We start from the raw sequence: 21,113 nt of genomic DNA, 5'->3' as shown, positions 1-21,113 counted from the left end.
TCTCAGTTGCTTCCTGGGTTGAGAATGTGTCTGTACTGCAGAAAGTTTCCCAGGTGAGTGAAAGGTCATTAGGCAGGCCTTTTCAGGTCCCTCGTGGTACTCAAAGGCTCCTCAAATGGCAAGAGTACTCTGGGTAGACCTTCAGTACACCCCACGTGAAACTCTGAAGCTCCTCAACTGCTTGAGGTTGTTGATTAGAACTCTACCAGGCTATGAGTGGTGTACCAAAACTGAACAGCCAGATGGAGTATACTGTGCAGGCCTTCAGTTCATGCCACATGGAGCACCAAAGTTTCCCATCTGTTTGTGGATGCTGGATAGTGCCCTACCAGATTACGAGGAAGATGCCAAGTTGCACAGCTAGGTGGAATTTGCTGTGCAAGCCTTCCACTCTCACCTCTGAATATAGGAGGGTCCCCTGCCTCAAAATATATTTCTAAATTTTATTTGAAAAATAATACCTGTGTATCTTTATGAGGTCAGGGTAATTGGCATATTGGTGTATTTTTACCTCAGGCATATATCATTTCCTTGTGTTGAAAGCATTCAAAATTCTGTCTACTAGCTATTTTAAAGTATTCAATTAGTTATTGTCAATTTTAGTCATCCTAATGGCTATGAAATGGTACTTAGTTGTATGAGTTCTTTATTTCTTCTGGATGTTGAGTCTTTACCAGCTACATTGCTTACAAGTTTGCTTCTAGTTTGTAGGCTGTTTTCATTTTGTTGGTTGTTTTCTTTGCTATGTATAAACTTTTTTTTTTCCTTTTTCCTTTTTTCTAACAAAAAGAATTCAGGCATAAATTGTTTTAATACTGTCAAGGGAGAAATAAACTTTCCTGAAGTTAATTATATTACAATTCAGAAAAGTCATATTTTTTGAGGGAGTAAATCCTAAAAATAATATCCTAATTCCAGAAAAGCCCATCATGGGACATCAAGAGATGTAATAGCTTTTGTTGTAAGAGCACATGGTGTGAATACTGAGAGGAATAAACAAGAAAGCTAGAATTACATACACATCTCCAAGGGATATACACGGGGTTTGCCAGAGCCCAGACTTAGCTTGCCAAAAGTTAAAGGAAACAACTGTGCTGAAAATGTACCAAAAAACAGTGGAGGGAAGGGAACTCCTTGGTTTTAGATGATATTCAGATGACTAAAATGTACTTCCCTGCTGAAAAAATAACAGTTTCATATAGTTAGATAAATGCTAATGGATTTATATGAAATACCACGAGTGTCTCAATTAAATTTCTTCCTTATTACAGAAGTTCTCTGATATCTAAAATGTTGTATTTGGAAATAATGTATACCTTTATAAAGAATTAGTTATACAAAATAAACACAAATATCTCTTGAGAAGGTAGTTTGCCATATTTTTTCATTAAAAACCTAATTTTAGATTAATGCAGTTTGCTAACAAAGGGCATGTATTGAATCTAAGAAGCTAAAGATTTCAGAGCACTGCCTGTGAAGTCTCAGATCTAAAGGTTAGGAAAGGGAAGGAAGGAGAAATGAGAGAGACCTAGTCAAGGGATCGCTGAAAACATAGGTTATTATTAAATAGCAAGGAGAATAGCAAAAATATTCTGACAGAGATAAGGACACTGACATAGAAGAAAAAGAGGAATCCTTTTGTTTTCCATTTAAAAAGAAAAGTTCATTCTTTTGTGTATATTGAAAATGATAGAACTGTGGGGGACTGGCAGTGGCTGAAAAAATAAGAAGTATGAAATATAAATGACCTTCATTTTGAGAATGCGGAGAGAGACACCCCTGACCCCCCAGGGCACAGCATCTCCACACCAGGGCCGGCAATCTCTCCATGGAACACGCGGACTGAGGCATATAAGTAGCCTCCGCTTGGGTTGGAACCTAAGTGGGCATTAGGGATGCACAGGTAGCCCATTGGTCTTTGTTTGGCACCGGAGGTAGATTCCTAAGGGTGGGGGATATAAGAACTCTTTGGCTTTACCGGCTACAGTGTCTGGCCTGGGCCAAAACCCTTTCATATCCTGTCTTATGATTATTATTATGAAAAGGGGCAAAGATTTCTCTCTTTAACTGCTTCCTGCTGGCAGAGGGTGCTGTAATGGGGTCTAGGGGAGTTGACAGGATGATGGTTGATGTCCAGGCAGAAGCTGGTGCCAGGTGTTTTAGCCAGGACAACTCCACTGGTGAATGCACGTATGTTAGACTGGAAAAACAACGAGACAAGATTTTATGAGGAGACATGGCACTGTCATATTTAAGGACCCAGGTGAGGTAAAGGGAAGGTGCCTTTGATTTAGACATGTCATTATATCAGGACCATGTTGAGGTAGAAACATTTCCATGGTAAGACAGAATTCTGAAATATTAATGTGGGGTTAGAAGGAGTGAAGTTATGAAAGGTGCTTACTCCCCCATCTGAAAGTTAAAAGGGTAGGTAGGTAAGACTTGTCTCTGGTATGCATGATGTTGGATTCTGTAGGAAATACTGTTAAGAATCCTGCTGTAAAAATGATCATTAATAGAACATAAGAAATTAGGAACCAAAGTGGATAAAAAAACATGACAACCTGTGAGTCGTGACTGTGAGGCCTTGATAAGGCAGAAATGAGTAGGAAAATGAGTAGGGCCTGAGTGATACAAAACCAGAATGGCAGTCTAACAACTTTGATCACTGTCCTTGGAATGATTTGTTGTAACAGAACTTTAGCAAGTATATCAGCAGTTTCCCTGGTTGTGGGAAAGGCTCTCATGTATCCTGAAAAAGTATAAACAAAGTGAGAAGACAAAATGTATCTATCAGCCTTGACCAGGGTTGCCTGAGAAATTGGTGAATAAGAAAGGAAGGGGGTGGTCTTATATTATTGATGAGAGGTTTACTAGCGATAACAGGTGTAAGCTGTTGAGGCCTCAGTGTGTCTATGTCAGCCTGTATAAAAGGCATTTTAAGATTTAGGACTGGGCCCTGGAAGTAAGCCCTGTTTGTAAATGGCATAGGTTGACCTTCAATACTCCATCATCATAGAGATTGAGATTGCAACTTACTATTGCAGCCTGAAAACTCAGGAAGAACTCTGTATATATGGCCTCTATGTCCACAGATATAGAGAAGGTTTTACCTGAGAGTTTAATGTGACTTGGACTCTGAGACAGACACCCACAAAGGGGGCTGGTGTTGCCCTGAACCCCCTCAGTCTTTGGCAGCAATTTTTGTTGGCAACAAATCTGGCAGCGTTGGCATTTTAGGATGGCTTACCCACTCTCTGGTGGCTAAGGCAGTCCAGCAGCCCTGGAGTAAGGTCTCAAATGCCAGGATGAAGCACTCTCTCTTGCCCAACATCAGCAGTTCCAACTTGTGTAGGTTTGCCTGTGTCAGAACTCCAAGTGTCACAAGTGTTAAAATATGAAAAACCATATTAAGATCTCTATAGGTTTGAAGGTCAAGTTTTGCCTTTTTTGTTTGGGACTTGGACTACAGTAGAATTAAGTAAGTATGCATAAGTTTAATATTGGCATTTTGGATCAGAGAGCAGGCTTTATCTGGATGGCACACCACTTTTTTGTAGGGTGTCACGTGGAATTAACAAAAAAGGCTTTAATCTGCCCAAAAAGGCTTTAGTCTGCCCTTTCTCTTTTGGAGTATAATCTCATTGTAATGGAAACATTTTGCAGCAAAGGTTTACCAACCTTATGAATAAATCTATCAAAACTGATCTAATACTGTCAAATTCTGAACACATTTACTTTTTTTGAAATGTGTTATTTGAAGTAGTATGATTGTCTTGGAAGAGAGCTAATGGTTCCCAGCAAAAGGAGTTTATAACCTTAGTTGTTAAACAGGAGATTGGTGACAACACAGTAGAATAGAACATTACTGGTGGTTCACAGCAAAAGGAATTGATAAATATCTCTTAAGTTTAGTCATTAAAACAGAAGATTAGTGAAGGCTTTGACTGATAAGGCTGGTAAAATTACCAAGTGGCCAATAACCTTGATTAAATGGTTTGAGAATTGTAATAAAAGAAAAAATAGCATCTCTTGAGCAGAGCCGAATTGTAAAAAAAGCATGTCTGAGCGGAACCACTGAGCTGCTGCCTATCTGTGCTTGTGTTTAAAGTGGCACTTGTGTTTGGGAGGAGCCTGACTGGGAAATGCGCCTGCCTGGGAGATGTGCAGTGTCTAAGGCAGGATGGAACTCTGAGGCAGACAGAGCGTGCTTGTAGAGAGCCCCCACCCGCACTTGGGGGTGGGGGCTGGATCTCTCTGGCATGCAGCCCGTAGATGGAACACACAGAGTGGGCGGGGTGAGCACCGAGATGCAGCAAGCAGGGGCGGGCTGAGATTGCACCTGGAAATGCATAAGGTGGCCACGATGGTGCAAGGGGGAGGGAGGGGCTGGGACAGCACACAGGGGCGGCGACATTGGGAGGCAGAGTGGGGCCACAGCGTGAAGCTGTGACCATGTCAGCCTGGCACTGCGCAAAGCTGGAATTGCATGGGGTGCACGGATTAGGGTGCGGCGTTAAAGCCAAACACACGTGTGGACCTGGCCGCAAGAGAGCCGAGACACCATGCCACCATGCGTGGATTTGGGGGCGGTGGTGAGAAAGCCAAAAAAACTGTTTAACACTGTTTTGGTCTCGTTTTTTTATCTTAGCGGGAAATGGGTTGGCATGCACAGGAAACAAAGGGATGCTGGCAGCACGGCGGGGGGGGGGTGAGGGGGTGGGGGGGGAGATAGCAAGGAGGAAAGGAGACACTGAGAAAGCTCTGAAAGGCTGCAAGGGAAGATGCTGTTATTTCTTTAAGTGTGGGGAGGGGGAGGGATCCTGGAGGAGACAAAGGGACGGGGACCCTGGCTGAAAAGGACACATTCCCAAAACAAAGGCTTAAAGATAGAGAGTTTTGTAAGCTTGTTGGCAGTGTGATAAGCCATAGATAGGTATGGTTTCTGGGGGGAGAGGACAGGAAGTGGTCCCTGAGATAAAATCTGGTGTGGGGTCTAGCCCACAGGGTTAGAACCAGATGAGGCAACAGGCCGTGGTCTGTCAAGCTTAAAGTCGTCACTTGTTTACTGCGGACCGAACAGTTAATATGGCTCTAAACTCCTAATAATTGGCCGTCACCAATATTATGAGTGGACTTTATGTGGGTTGAGTAAAAGCTCTGCCATGAGAACTTAAAAAGCTCTGAAGAACTTGAGGGCCTCTCAGTGTGGGTGGTCCAGAAAACTCTGCCTTGGGCTATCCGAACCCAAAGGACCAGAGAGATTCGTGGACTCAGGTTTTCCCAGAAGGACGCTGCCCTGGGATGTCCAAATGACGTGAAAGTGTCACAAACCCATGCAAAGGGGGAGAAAATCCGCCTGGGGCCTGGCCCAGTGGCAATCTCCGGGGAGTTGCTCACCTGTGGTAAATTGGTCGGTGTTGTTTGCAAACCAGCAGTGACAAGCTTACAGCTTCTGAGTGTAGAAATGAGGCATTAATGCAGGATGCAGTCCAGTCCTGATCATGGTCCTGAACGGCAGGGGACTCAAACTGGGAACCAGCCCCAGGAGTCTCTCACCTGCTGTTCCTGGTCTGAGAACCATATGATAGAACTGTGGGGGACCTGCGGTGGCTGAAAAGATAAGAAGTATGAAATATAAATGACCTTTATTTTGAGAATGCGGGGAGAGACTCCCCCCAACCCCCCGGGCACGGCATCTCCACTCCGGGGTCAGCAATCTCTCTGTGGAACATGCAGAGTGAGGCACATAAGTGGCCTCAGCTTGGGAGGGAACCTAAGGGGACATTAGGGATGCACAGGTAGCCCATTGGTCTTTGTTTGGTGCCAGAGGTAGATTCCTAAGGGTGGGGGAGATAGGAGCTCTTTGGCTTTACTGGCTACAGTGTCCAGCCTGGGCCAAAACCCTTTCAGAAAATACCAGGACTAGAACAATAAATGAAATGAGCCCAGGAAAAGAAGGAGAAAGGGAATCTCTAAGAGACAAGTGAAATGAAACCCCAAGTAGCCAGCTAAGATCAAAAGAACAGATCCAACCACCTCTATTAATTTTGGAGGGAAGGATAGTGCAATAGGCCCAGCTCTTATTCTCCAAGACTGAACTACAGAATAGTCTCAAAATTGTTCTGCATCTCAAATTTAAATAAACCCTTTCCTGAAATGATGCCTGATTATGCACTCTCTAGTGATATGGTGAACACCCATACTGGGATCCTTCTCTGACTGCCTGCTGTGAAGAAGTCCCCTTGGACCCGTGGACCCTGCACTGCTTCTGCAGTTCACAGCCACTCTGGCCTCCTATTGAGGTCTGCATTATCAGCAGTCTGCTTCCTTTTCTCCAGGATCTCCCAGCCATGGGCACTTACACTGCTTCTAAGGAGCCAAGTTCTCCTCACCTTATGCTAGTGAGAGAGTCCAGATTGTTTATTGTTTTCTCTGTGACATGGACAGTTTCTCCAAGTTCTCTGGTAGCTTCTATATTTTTCTTGTCAGTTTCTTGCTGATTCCCAGTAATCTACTTCTGCTTCTCTTTTCACCCTGCTGTGATTTTCCAGGGTCTGGATTTCAGATCTCAGAGAGGCTAAACTTTGCTGCCAGTTACCACACAACTACTTCCTCTATCATGTGATACTGTTACCCAATAAATAAGTAGGATTTTTTTTAAATACCAGGACTACAGTTCGTGAAAACTTTGTAAACTGATGTTATTTCACATGCTAATAGCTAGAATGGTTCTAATCAAAATCTGGGCCTACCAAAGACCACAGAAAAAATATAATTTAAAACTTTTAAGAATAGATTTTATGAATTATACTGGCTTCTTTTTAGTTATAGAAAGAGTACTTTCTCTTTATGCCCTGCTAACTAAATTTAAACAGTGCTATTAACTCTTGTGATCCACAAATGAGCCCCCTAGAGCCCCAACCTCAAGTCCAAAAATGGGGCAAGACATGTTTTTGTTTTTTTTTTAAGCAGCACTGATTTATTTTTCCTGGGCCCAGGAACACAGTGCAGTTGGAGTTTGCAAAAGCTGTGCATCTCCCTCAAAACTTTTCAGACTTTTGTAGAAAGCACAGTTTACAAAGTAAAGGGTTATGGGCGTGGATCAGGAAATCTGCTAAGGAATGAGGAAGACCTTTGTTTCCCTTTGCAGAGGACAGAGAAATCTAGCAGGAATTAACAATCCTTTGTCAATTTATTTTAGCACTCAATTTTAGATAACATCTGTTATTTATAGAGAGCAACAGTGGTTAACATATCAAGTAGGTCAGGTTCCCAGGGATTTACAATTCTTTACAGAGGGGAGCATTGATTAACATATTAATTAGGTCACCCAGAAAAAAGATGCATACAGAACAGTACCGGTGTTACAGGTACTTTGATCATATAATTTAGGCATAGCACAAATATAACGAAGCTCTTTTTGCTGGTGTACAGCATTAACTACTTCCGTTGTGCAAGATTCCTGTGAAACTTCTGCAGTATAATAAGTAGCAAGTTCATCAGTATTTTGACACTGACTTAGGCATTTTAAATCGTGCCTGAAAACAGTAAGCCCTCTGCAGGAATCCCTTCCATTGTATATACCAAAAGCTAGAAATATGATTTTCTAACTGTCTTTAAGTCTGTTAGAAGTAAATGTTTTGTATTCTGTTAACTGAAAAGATTTTAAAAAGTGTTATAGACTACAGAAGAAGGGTACAAATTTTGTGTGTCCAGAGACCGGTGGGAAAGTGGGTTAGATTAATAGTTCTTAACGGCACGATTTTGACACCCAGGAAATATATGAAAATGTCTCAAGACATTTCTTGTCACAACTGTGACAGCTATTCAAATTAAATGGGCAAAGGTCAGAAAAGCTGTTAACCATCTTACAGTAAACAAGACATTCCCTTACCCAAACATCAATAGTATAAAAGTTGAGAAATATAAATTCTGTATGGCTCAGGACTCATAAGAAAAAATTCCATCTGATTATTAATTAGCTGTAAGTGGAATAATCAGGGTTCCTCAAAGATGCATGAAGTATTTCATGTGATTAGACTTTTGAAATGTTAGAAGCAGATCACTGACTCAATGTGATAAATAATGGAAGAGAGTGAATCCCAACTTTTTAAAATTGGGCAAGTCTTAACCATTGGGAAGTTCTAGTTTAGATATTTAATTTCTTTGAAAAAGAAGTTTTAAATTTAGAAGAAATTTTCCCAAATAGGGAATTTTTGGGGATAATAAAGGGGAAACAAAATGGAAATGGAAACAAAAATGGAAAAATGATTCATTCTTTTTTTATTTAAAGAAAGACTAAACAAAACAGTAAATGAGTGGATTTAATACATACTTTCAAAGAAAAAGTAAAAAGAAATTGAGGCAGAGAAGATTGGCCATAATCTCTAATATAGATGGCCTTGATAAACTAAATTAAAAAAAAGAGAGAGAATCACAGGCAGAGTAGATCAGGAGGTAGGGTCTACCGAGATGCTCTTTATAGGAAATAATCCATTCTTTGCACTAAAATTCTAAAAGACCAAAACAGAAAATCTATGTTTACATATCATTTAAATACAATTTATCATTAATTTTTTTCCATTAATTTTTCTGAGTGTTATTTTCTTATTTGTCTTTGTGTAGGATTTGCATTTTTCAAATATTTAAGAGTTATAATTTGTTACATTTTGGCCATGTATTATAATGAAAATTTTCTATTCATTATTTTAAAAAAAATAGCAGTACTTGACTATAAAATTCCAAAGAACAATTGCAGTACAAACTGCCTTTCAGAAACTCTATTTATGACACAGAATAAGATTTATCCAAGTATTCTGTTGTAATATTTTCCTTCATTCCAATACCAATTTAGATTTTAAAGAATTAGCTAGGATGAACAAGAAGAAATTTTGAAGCCTCTTTTGAACTGTTCAAAAGAGAGTAAAATGGAAAATAAACTTACTTGATTGGGGAAAAAGGGACCTATGTGTACATATGAAGATTAAATTTAAAAATTTGTCTGTTACTTGATTATGCACTGAATAAGATATATTTGGACACTACTATGAAGAAAGGAGGTAAATTGTGTTTCCTTACTTTTTAGCTAAAAATGAAACCTTGGCCTTACCTGCTGAATCTAAAACACCAGAGGTTGAAAAAACCACATCTCAGCGCATAACAGGTAATTAGATCCTTATGTGGACATTGAGAAAAGAAGCAGCATATTTTTCCAAACAGTGAATGATCTACAAACTTTATTTTTCACTGAAGAGCTAGTAGAAAATTCATTTTGATGATAAGCACAAAGCAATAGAAGATTCTAGCTTTTTAATGTTTGAGAAAAGGACAGATAAAAATTGAACTATTAGATCACAAAACTGATATGCAATATTTAAGCTCTAGTTTTTATTCTAAATGAAAGTTGTTACATCAACGCTGCATTAGTTTTCCCCTAAAATGTAATAATAAGGTTTTGGTATAGTGTAGTCCTTTTATTAGAAGATGATATTATTTTTCATTGCTTCTTCACATCTGGTCAGTTTGGTAAAATGTCTTATATTCTTCACAAATCAATAGTTTCACAGCTATGGAAATACCCTAGAATAATTTAGAAACAAAGGTCTTTGAGAGATTAGTAGGCCTAGTATATAGAATATATAATGCTTCAGTAAAAATAGTTTAAAGAATAAATGCAGCAAGTATTTTCCCTTAGTTTATCAGGGTTTCCACGGTTTCTTCTCTCAGTGAAACTATCCAATCTAGTCCACTGGGGAGACATTAATCTCTAAAGCATGGGTCTTGCCAGAACCATACCACGTTATCCAGCCCTCCACATTTGGCAAGAATTTCTCACAATTCACATTTAGCAAAGTGACTGTAATCTACTCTGAAGTTTTTCAATCTATAAGATTGCTAAAACCTGGGATATTACTGATATTTTCTTGGTGCTAAATATTTGGACTTGTAACTGGTCCAGAGAATGTAAGATTGATGGGGTAATAAAATAACTTGAAGAAGCAGATTGAAGTACAATATTTCGGACTGAGCAGAAGAGTGTGGTACTGCCTAAGGAAAAGAAACAGACCTTCATCCTCGCCTTCATAGCAAGAGGCAGAAGCTACTCAAACTACCAAAACAACCCAATGGATAAAATTCCTAGGTAATTTTATGATTTTAATGTAATTTGTCAATACCAAGAAAAGCATAGGCATGACCCAGGAGTTGACTCCAAGTCCTCTTCTGCTTCAAAGATTCTACCTGCTTCTCCAAGTTACATTTTCTTCTCTTGGCATAATCTCTGATGAAAGTCAACAGATTTTTTAATTCTTTGCCAAACCCTCCTTAGAGTTTTCCACTTCAGAAATTCTTAGGCAATCACTATAACTTATTCAGTGTTGTGTTTATTTCATATAATTTATCCTGCAAAATTCTAGGACTTTCCAGTATACAATTTATTCCAGATTTCAGTAACTGTAGTTCATATATCTCCAAAATCATTTACCTGAAGTGTTAATTGCTTTTCACCTAGCAATTGGAACAAATTTGCTACTATTTAAAACTGATCATAATTTTAACCCAGTTCCAGACAATGCAGATAAAGTTTCATAAATAAATCTGATAATGTTATAGCTCTCATTAAACCTTTTAACTCTGGTTTATTCTTTTATTTTCCCATTCACTCATTTGTTTAATAACCTATTGTCAAATGTGCATTTGTCATAGACATTATGTTAAACACTAGAGATAAAGAGAAAAGATAAATTTAAGAATTTGATCTAGTAAGTATTTTAATGAGTGTCAGTTTGGTGTGGTTTCTGTGGACCATATGGAAAGTGGACTAAACCCAGAAATGATATATTGAGAAGGAAAAATCAACTCAGGGATCTGGGGCAAGATGGGGAGGCCTTCACATTAGGAACTTGAGAAGAAAGGTCATACCACATATCAGTTACTAATTCTGAAGACCAACAAAACATGTCTTATGATCATGCTTTGTCATCTTATCTTGTTATCTATTTTTATCTTTCAGTGACTCCTGAAACAGTTCCAAGAACCACTAAACCTACTGTGTCTAGTACATTAGACATTTCTGAAACAACACTGGGTAATTCTAAGAGCTTTCATTTTTTAAAAAAATCAAAACAAAACAGTAATAGAGTAACCTCAGGACTTTAGCCTCCCATTTCCTCCTCTCTCCCTTCCTTCCTTCCTTCCTTCCTTCCTTCCTTCCTCCCACCCTCCCTCCCTCCCCCTTTCTTACTTTCATTTCTTTCTTTCTTTCTTTCTTTCTTTCTTTCTTTCTTTCTTTCTTTCTTTCTTTCTCTCTCTCTCTCTTTCATTTCTTTCTTTCTTTCTCTCTCTCTCTCTCTCTCTCTCTCTCTCTCTCTCTCTCTCTCTCTTCTTTACTGTATTTCTTCTTCCTCTCCCTTTATACTACTTTCTCCCCTTTCTCCTTATCTCTCTTTTCTTCCCCGTTTCTGGCACTAACAACCTTTCTATTGCTAGGATTATTTCCAAAAGATGAGAAGTATAAAATAAAAAGTGGCCTTTATTCTGAGAACACGGAGAGAAATGACCGGCACCCCCACCGCTGGTGTCCCGCGATCTCTCTGGCGGACACGTGGGGTGGGGACCTGTAAATAGCCTCAGTTTGGGGTGGAACCTAAGGCGGGCATTAGGGATACACAGGTAGCCCATTGGTCCTAGGTTTGGCGCCATATGTAAATTTCCAGGGGCGGGAAGATGGCATCACAGGTAACTTCCTAGGGGCAGGGGAGATGGGGCTTCCTGCTTCCGGTTGTGGCTTTCCTGGCTACAGTGTCCTATCTGGGCCAAAACCCTTTCACTATTTCTTGAAGCATTTGCACTGAAGTCCCTGGGTCTTGGGGACTAGTATTCCAGGCAGACATGAATGCTAGATAATAACAGCATGCCCTTTTTAATAAGTCTCTTGGGTTGAACAGACAAAACATCAACCTTTCAACCTCCAAATCTTGGAGGGGTGGGAGAAACATTTAATTCTTAACTGTCAGAGCTTTCTACTTAAATTGGCTTTTGGAAGTCTTATGCATACTAAGTGTGCAAAAAATCTCCCCATCACAATTTTCAGTAAGAATTTCACATCACTTGTGTTATGTGCTGTTTCACCCAAGAGACTGTAACTTCTTTTGTTGTTTGGCCTTTTCTCTTGAAGAAAAGGAGCAGCACCTGCACTTATGATGTTGATCTTCATCTTTTAAATTTTAACAAGTGTAATTTTTCCAGGGAAAACCAGTTATTTCCACGAAAAGCATCAACTGCTCCTTGCACTTGAATCCCTGTTTTGAAGCATGCTATGTATGGTCATGGTTATGCCAAGAAATCAAATCCCCAGGCAAGGTGTTTCTAACTGCCTTCTTTTTTATTGCAGTTATCAGTCAAAGGACCCCAGAATCATTGCAAACTATTCTGTTACCTAAGTTCGAATTGCCACAGAGCACTCTCGGTAAAAGTTATTAAACACTGCAGCTTTATTATTGCTTTGGAATTTTATGCATGCTTTTTTCAAGGTATTGAGGTAATTCATTCAAATTCATCTTTTTACTAGAAAATGGGGAGGTGTTTTATATAAAATAAACTTCCCAACATCCAAGCCTTCAAACAATCTTTATTAGAATTCTAAAGAGGCTTTCCCTATGAAAAATATATTTGTGAATTTTGTTTTTGGTGGTAATATTTTTTTATTCTTTTCATTCACAATCCGCATATTACTGAACAATATTTTTCCAAAATATTTTTGCTCAATTGTCTTTCTTAAAAGATATTTCTGGAAATTCCTCATTAGCATTTTTAGATTTATTTATAGGTACAATATCAAAAGAATGGAGATGTTTATATATAGATCCATGTAGTTAACAGATTCTATTTTAAAAAGCATTTAGGTGAAGCATTTGCTACTTCAGATAAATTTGATGTTTAGTTTGAATTTAAATAAAATGTACTTGAGAAGACACACAAACAAAACTGAAGAAATTGAGAAACTAACTTGATAAAGATAGAAAAAAGTGCAAATTCCTCAAACTTAATGGCTTGATTTTAAAATTGAAAAAAAAATTTATTATCCTGCACTGAAACACAGAAGGAATACTACTAAGATTCATTATTCATTCATATTGTTTAATGTGAAATACTATGTTTGGAAGCTCAATACTTTTTAAGTCATTTTTTTTCTATTACTTGCATTTCGGGTCATAACTTTGTGTATTTAATTACAGCTCCAAAAAGGCTTCCTGAATTTCCTGAAGCAAAAACAGCCTTCCCTTTTGAGAAACCTGGGGTTAGCTATGGTAATCAAAATACCTTATATTTGGTGTTATTATAGGTGGTGGATGTAATTCAGCAATAGACCTTTGCCTACCCTGGGTGGGGGCCTGACCTTTATTCCCAGCATGTGAGTAGTAATTGCTCAATTCTGTGGGAACATTTACTAGGGTCCTAACTCTGAAAACTTCAATGTAGTGAGATTTAAATTAACTAAGGTAAATAGATGGTTGATTTAGTTTTAAAAAGAAGGAAAAGACTTATTTGTTTGGATATTTTATAAATTTGATAAATATCGTCAGTCTATAAATTCCACATAATCCAGTTGATTTGTTTTCTGTCCTTAAAATGTTGAGAGCAGGATACAAACTGTTTTCACCCTTGTCACTAGGCAGATGTTCTCCGCTAGTGCATATCGATTATCTGCTCAATCTTGGACTACTTTTGATAGAATCCATATAAGCTTTACATCTCAGTCTTTTGGTAGCTACTTATATCATACCAGGAAGCTGCTTCTGTCTTTTCCTCCTCTTAAATATTCATCAAATTCTACTTTTTTCCAACATAGTAACAAGTGAAAAGTCATGGATGGCACCTACATCTAAAACATCGGGAGATTCCAAAGTTGTGAAGCCTCAAACTGGTAATTATATTCTTTTTTGTTTTTAAAAAAGAGATTGTAAGAGCAATATTAACTTTTCTTGCTTTTATTTTTATAGCTTCCTTAACTGGCAAATAAAAAACCTATACTATGTTCTTAATATTAAGCTGAGTCTTGTTTTTTCCAATACACAAGTGAAATGGTTTTGCTGTTGTTTTAAAAATATATGTTTTATCTTCTGGATATATTCTTTGAATTCTGGCTAAAATAAACTGTGAATTGGCTCGTTAGTTTTCTAGAGATCTTTTTAGTGATATGAGAGCAGTAACAAAATAAGAAATACCATTCCAGTTCTGATTTAACAGTATATGCTTGATGTTTGAGATTCAGTGGTAAAATGCTGCAGCCAACCTGTGATTGCCAGGTAATTCCGGATCCCAGAGGCTGTTCTTATCTGGATCAACTATTAAACATGGTTCACCATTATAAAATTTATTTTTCTTTGACATTTTCAGAATTTGTTTGCCATGGCACATTCTGTATCAAAAAAAAAAAAAATCAGAGTGAGTGTTTTCAAAAAGATTTCTGTACTATTTATACAAAAGACTATTTCAAAATTCTAACTTGCATGCTGATTATCAAATTCCCGCATCATTTCAATAGTTTTTGGCAATAGAGGAACAGGATATTTAAAGTTGAGAATATCCCAGGAAATCTGAGATGTGTAATCATTGAGTATATTCTTCCTTGCTTTCAGCGTGCTTGCTCTATTCTCTCATTAATACTGTGTTTTACAATGCCATTACTTAAAATTGCATTTTGTATAGACCTTCTATAAAGTATGTTTAAGTAGGATTGATTGCTTTTGTTTTCCTTGCCAAATCTAATTTTCCATAAAGTATATAAGACAAATCATAAAAATATGCTATATTCCTACATACCAGAATGTAAAATTATCTATAAATTTTTATTTAAAAGGTTATTAGCCAGGTTTTAGAAATTGTGGTTGTAAAAATTATTCAGGAAAAGGCCCATCTTTCTGATAATTCAATAAAAGTGGTTCTATTGGAAAGTTGCCAGCTCACTACAATCTCTGTGCTATAGGAGTTCTAGGAAAGCTCTTAATACCTTCCATCCCTAGATGAATTGTCCATATGTTGGATCATTTCCCAAATGAAATAATATAATTTGTATTTGTATGGAGATTTTCTTCTGAGAGATTCAAAGCAATATGAATACGGCATCATACTGATCCTTCCAAAGTTATTTTATGACAGTTATTTTCTTTTAATGAGATACATAGGGAACTCATATCTGAATGGGTGTCAGAACAAAGGTTAGTTACTCATTCATTTCTTTCCTAATCTTCTCTACAACAATATACTCCAAGTTAAAAGTAAAACTGTTATATATCTTGCTTTGTAGTTTGGTGAACAGATTTCAAAATAGAATTAAATGTTGTTCTTAGGGTGGCATGCCTTGCAGGTAAACAAGAACCATCAAATGATCTTTAAAAAGCCAACTGGTCTTCAAAATTTATTCTCATCATGAATTTGACTCTTGATCTGTAATTGCAGATTGAGACAAAGCTGAGTTAATAATTATCAGAACTTCATTTTATCCATCTATAAAAGGAAATACTATACAAAATTTTCATCAGATTGTCTATTAGAAACTATGTATAAATCATTTCACATGATGCATAGCACACAAAGGATATCCCAATATTTCCTTAGTAGCACTGACTTTTTCATTGTCTGCTTCTTCTTCCCACCATACTACTCATCTAAAATGTTCTAAATTGCTGCACACAATAATTACAACAATAAAAGCAATAATTAGTTTATTAAATTATTTAATAAAAGGAGGATCTTTAAAGGATCTGCAAAGGATCTGTAGATCTTCATTTAGATTGTGTAAAAACTTTTAAGAAGACTAGAAAAGACATTGCACATTGCAGAGGTCCTGTAACCCTTGGAAATAGCCTGATATTTCAGTAACTAATGACAGACATATTGAATAGTATCACAGAACCTCTCTGTTTAGTTAGAGCAGCAACCTGAATCACTCAGTAGAGTAGGGTGAAGACCTGCACAGGCTCAGTGCATAGAATTATGCCACTGTCCACTTGTGTTTTTCATGGGCGCCAGAGTGGAAGACGCAGCATACACATAAGGCATTTATCATCCCACAGGTGTGTCTGTGATTTCTAAGGACTTTTATGACTTCGGCAGCTTGATGGAATGGAAGTGAGGTGCTTGTTTCTGCCTTGATAATGCCATCAGTGTTAAGATTCCTTAATGTATTTGATCATTTCTTCAAAAGACTTTTATTTATTTTCCATTTCAAATGAAGAAAATATTCACAAACCCAAAATGACTCAGTTTCATCCTTAGGAAACTCTTTCGCCTATTTTCCCTCTAAAGTATCCAGATAAACTGAATTTTTATTCCAGTTTACCAAGGTTTATTACTAAAACTACCTCTTCTTGAGTAAAATTATTTTCCCTTGCAGCATAAATTGTTATCTTTCAGAGCTTTCCCTTGATGAAGCATCAAACTGGTGGGAGCTTCTTTAGGATGTCAGCTCTAATTATTTTCAGCACTAAATTCTTTCAGTACTTTGTAAAACTTTTAGTAACTTGACACAAGCACTAAGATGTATGAATTAAAGATTTAAAAGCTGAAGCAACCAGCAAGGAAGTAGCATATTAGAAAGTTTTGGCCACACGTGATTTACTTAGAACAATTGTAAAGGGGGAACTGTATTTAGACCTCACTGCCTACCCTGTGAGGCGTTGATTAGCACAGATCTGGCCCACCCAACTAGATTAATCCTTAGAGAGGAAAAAGCGTAGGGTAAGTACTGGTGTTGAAGCTTTGAGAGCAGGAAAATAGCTTTCAGGCATAGCAGATGGTTTATATATTCTGCGCATCCTTTTAAGAGATTTATAGCATCAGTCTTTGATTTTATTTCACAAACATTTTCTTGCAAGCATTGCTCTCTCAAATTTCAGGCCAAATAGAAAGATTTTTTTGTTTTCCCATTAACTGAAGAAAACATTATTCATATCTTTAAATAGTGCGGAGAATTATATGTTTGGTGGTGTGTTTTTCTCTTTTAGTTATTTATTAAGCTTTTACATTACTTCTTCATATTTTTTGAATCCTATTTCCATGGTAATATACAAATATAGCAACTAATTGTGTAGCAACTATTTGTGTTATCCCCAAGCCAGTGATTTATTCTTTTTTTTTTATGGTACCAGGGATTAAATTCATGAACTCGAGATTGCCAGGCAGGCACTTGTGCCACTGAGTTAAACCCCCTTTAGCCTTTTAAAGAAAATCTTTTACATAGTTATTAGTACTTAGGGAATTTGAATAAAATTATAAATTTTCAATTATTTGAAATGCTTTGTATGCCATCACATACTTCCAAGGTAATATCAGGGCATTTTCGCTGTGGGATTTGAACTTTTAATTAATTTCTAAAGTAAAAGCAGACAACTAAACAAAACATAATCAACAAATACGGTTTTAGACTTTAGGAAGTTAGAGAGCAAGTACAGTTTCAGTATTTTTTTCTGAAAAATCTGACAGTAAAATTATGTTGTGATTTTAAATCATTTTTGTTTTTCCAATAAATTGATAGTGATTTTTGTAACCTTTGATTTAAACTACACATTTTGCCTGATGTATACGGTCCCATGTTCTGTAAATTCACTTGTAACTCTTGGATACTTACCAGGTATATGACTGGCAGCAGTGTTTCAGAAGTCAGGCCCAGCCATTTCAGGAACTTTATTTTTGATAGATGTGCATATACTGTGTTTTGAAAAGAAATCAAAAGCTGTTGATTTTTTGAGAACATTTTAGAGAATTCCATTTCAACACCACCGGTCCTTTGAGAACTATAACTTTGAAGTTGTTTAACTATGAATAAGGTGAGGCAGTGTGCTTCTCAAAACTGTCCAAACAGTATCAAACGGAGTGAGTGGTATTTGTGTGACTTTAGCAGTCTTTTTTTTCTTTATCATTCAGTTCTCAGGAACTATGGCAATAGAAGTATCAGGACTAAGTTTGATGACAGATATGTGTCAACTGTATTTGAGAAAATGTTTATAAGAAGAGTTCCTGACAATTGGAAACTACTGGAAGAGGGCTTCTTTCCCCACAAAATAATGTAGAGAAGTTAGCAGCCTGGCTTGGACCCTCCAGAGTGAAAGGGAATTGTAGTGGTAGAAAATAAATAAAATGAGGGTAAATGAATATTATCTCTTTGAAGAAAAATATAGACAATAGGAAAATTGGTTCAATGTCAGTAGATTGAACTGTGATTTGGAAATTAGGATAACAAAGACAGCCATGGCATTTTTAAAAAGCAATAGAATAAATAAAGAAGTCAAATTATTCACAATTTCTTAGCTAGGATGAGAGTCTTAAATAAAAGTCGATAAAGTTTACTTATTTCTTTAGTGGAAAACAGAGTTGACAGTGCTGGATTCATAGTGTAAACCTGTCATAAAACAAACCTAGTATCAGAAACTGACAACAATTTTTCCTTTAAAAGATTCATCATTCCTACACTACCTTTTAAAATTGTACCTTGTGTAGCTTAACATACTTTAAAACTTTATATTTCAATATAATAGATGCATTCTCACAATATGTGCCCATTTTAGCACAACTGTCCTGTTTTTAAAGATTGTAAAGTAAGAGTGACCGTCACAAACTGAAATGTATTTCTGCCTCATCAATACACGGTGCACAAAGCTGTTCTCAGTGTTCAGATGTGTCAAACCATCTAGTATTACCTTTCTTAAAGTTTCAGCTAACAGTGATTTTGAGTTCTTAAATTGTCATTGCGTTATGCGCCATCCCAAGAGTAATTTTTTTCTGTGAACTCCCTCCCTTTTATTTCTGCACAGCCAATCTGAATGGGCAAAGAAAACAACATCTACCTCCTAACAGTTCCTTTGTTCTCTACCTCTTTTTACCATCGTGACAGTTTGTTGTACATTAAAAAAATATATAATACTGTTTTTTCTTCCAGGTTAAGCGCTTATGTGAATATTCCTACATTAAAATAATTCAATCTTTATGTTTATATTTATTCTACTTTGTGAATTTCACATAGAATACATACTTTATCTTTAAATGTACTTAGATTGCAGATGGACTCATAGCTCCAAAGAGGAATAGAAAGAGCCCTTTAAATAAAATGACAGGAAAAAATGGTGCCAAAAGAGAGTCCTGCTTCACGTTGCTGTTCCTAGTACTGCTGATTGGGTGACAAATGTACTGAACTTGACATTCCAGTGTGTACTCTGGTAAATTTCTCCAGTGCTGTAATCTTAACTTTATTATCTAGAAAATAGACATAACAGCCCATTATCTATAAAGTAAAGGCAATGCCTACCTTCCCTATTTCTCAGAGACATTAATAAGTTTGAGTATGACAACATGCCATCTACGTGCAAAATACTAAGAGGATAACTTTAGTAACTGCTGTTTCCTTCTTTAGAAATCTCTTCCCAAGCTGCCACCTGACTATTTATGTTTATACTTGTTGAAGTTCTTTAAATTAAAGTTAGCGTCACTTCACTATAAATAGATAGCACTGTGTTCATGTCACTCTGAATGCCACTACCAAGAACTGGTGCAACTCAGATCAAGGAAAATTCTGCAACTCAGATCAAGGAAAATCAAAAGCTAATGGCACAGTGGTGTTTGCTAAAACAGTAGTGACAAGACTAGCAGCCAAAAGCCCAAACTGACACCCTAGTGAAACTGTCCTTCAGCCATCATCAAATTATGCCATGAAATCGTGCAAAATTAACCTCTCATCTTTTATTTTTTAAAGCAGCTTATGATGTTTTCTCAAGCCCTTCAACTTCAGCTGAGCCTGATGTATCAGATCCTCACACAGGTATACCCAGCCTTTCAATTAAGTGTTTAAATTCCAGGTTTCCTCAGATACCTTGGTGTTTACTCCTCTCAGTTTCCAGAGAATAAAAAGGTGTGCCCTCTAGAGCTTCACAGGGGAGTAGTACTCATGTGTGTCAGGGAGATAAATTCTATTCACATCTCGCATTGAATAACGATTTCATTACATTCATCAATAAATAAGCTCTGTCACATAATGGAGATGCAGATAGGTTGTGTTGCCACAAGGGAAAGTAATATAATGTACTATTGGAATAATTCTTAAAATTTTAGTCTTAGTTTTCTGTAGAGCAATGAGTCATAAGTCGGATTATTTTGAACCTCTTTCCGCCATCAGGGACATTTGACAATGTCTAGAGGCACATCCGATTGTCAGAATTTGAGGGAGGTGACATGGATGTTGCCAAACCCCTGCAGTGAAGAGGGCAGCTTCCCCTAAAGCAGAATTATTCAGCCCTAATTGTCATTCATGCTAAGATGAGAAATCCTGCTCTAGAGTTACAGGCACAGTCTGATTGACCCCTGCTCTAGAATGAATCCTGCTTCATTCATTTGCCTATCATTGGCTTTCATTTATAGATCCATTTACAGTGAGTTTGACTTAATATGGCAGATTCTGTTAGCAAGTGTTTCTTAAGCCTTTACAAACAAGGTACTTATAAACTAGGAGTTTCAATGTAAGACTGGTTTCTGTGAAATGCAAATATGAGTTTCATTTTTATATGCATAACCTTATTTCAATGCAATTTGTATCATGAAAAGCAAAAATGGATAATTTTAGGTAGATGATGAGAAAAATTAAATCAAATATTTATAATGAGTTAAGGTAACTGCAGAAAAGGAGGAAACTAGGAAAATCAGACTTTAAAAAGTTGGATGTATGAAACACTAGCATGTTTTCTGTATTTAAGGCATGCATGTTTTTAAAAGTGAGCTCATCTTCAACTCCTAATGAATCACTGATTTAAGAACGTTGGTTAGTAATTCCTCAAGTGCTCTTGGTGTTTTTCCTCACACAAGACATAATTACTCTTGAATTCGTATTTTATTCCTGGGCCCTCCTTTATAAATGTTGACATTTATTCCAACAGCAACAAGTGATCCTATTCTGGATTCTATCCCACCTAAAACTTCTAGAACTCTTGAACAGCCAAGGGCAACACTGGGTAATGTTTCTAACAGAAAAATTGTGCTTTGTTTTCCATCAAACAAAAATCTATAATCCATGTGACTGACTTTTTTCTGAAAGACCATTTCATTCCATCACATCTAATCCTTTA

General features: G+C 37.1%; 1 protein-coding gene across 27 annotated transcripts in view; it reads left to right on the top strand.

Annotated features, from left to right (window-relative positions):
- Abi3bp (ABI family member 3 binding protein) overlaps positions 1-21,113 on the top strand; it is a 238,142-nt gene that overhangs the window by 113,837 nt on the left and 103,192 nt on the right. For 19 of the 27 annotated variants that reach the window (XM_063224847.1, XM_063224842.1, XM_063224853.1 and 16 more), the window contains exons 10-16: positions 9,089-9,166; positions 11,015-11,089; positions 12,395-12,469; positions 13,239-13,310; positions 13,853-13,927; positions 19,751-19,816; positions 20,925-20,999. In XM_063224847.1, coding sequence (XP_063080917.1) covers positions 9,089-9,166; positions 11,015-11,089; positions 12,395-12,469; positions 13,239-13,310; positions 13,853-13,927; positions 19,751-19,816; positions 20,925-20,999 — 516 coding nt within the window. The remainder of the gene's footprint in view (positions 1-9,088; positions 9,167-11,014; positions 11,090-12,394; positions 12,470-13,238; positions 13,311-13,852; positions 13,928-19,750; positions 19,817-20,924; positions 21,000-21,113) is intronic. The other 8 variants (XM_063224854.1, XM_063224865.1, XM_063224864.1 and 5 more) reach the window with 4 other exon arrangements.

This window comes from Cavia porcellus, unplaced genomic scaffold (assembly GCF_034190915.1).
Source record: "Cavia porcellus strain 051 isolate PalLab524CR breed Dunkin Hartley unplaced genomic scaffold, mCavPor4.1 scaffold_15, whole genome shotgun sequence".
Taxonomy (NCBI): Eukaryota; Metazoa; Chordata; class Mammalia; order Rodentia; family Caviidae; genus Cavia; species Cavia porcellus.
Note: the sequence above shows the minus strand (reverse complement) of the source record. Positions and strands in the feature narration are given on the sequence as shown.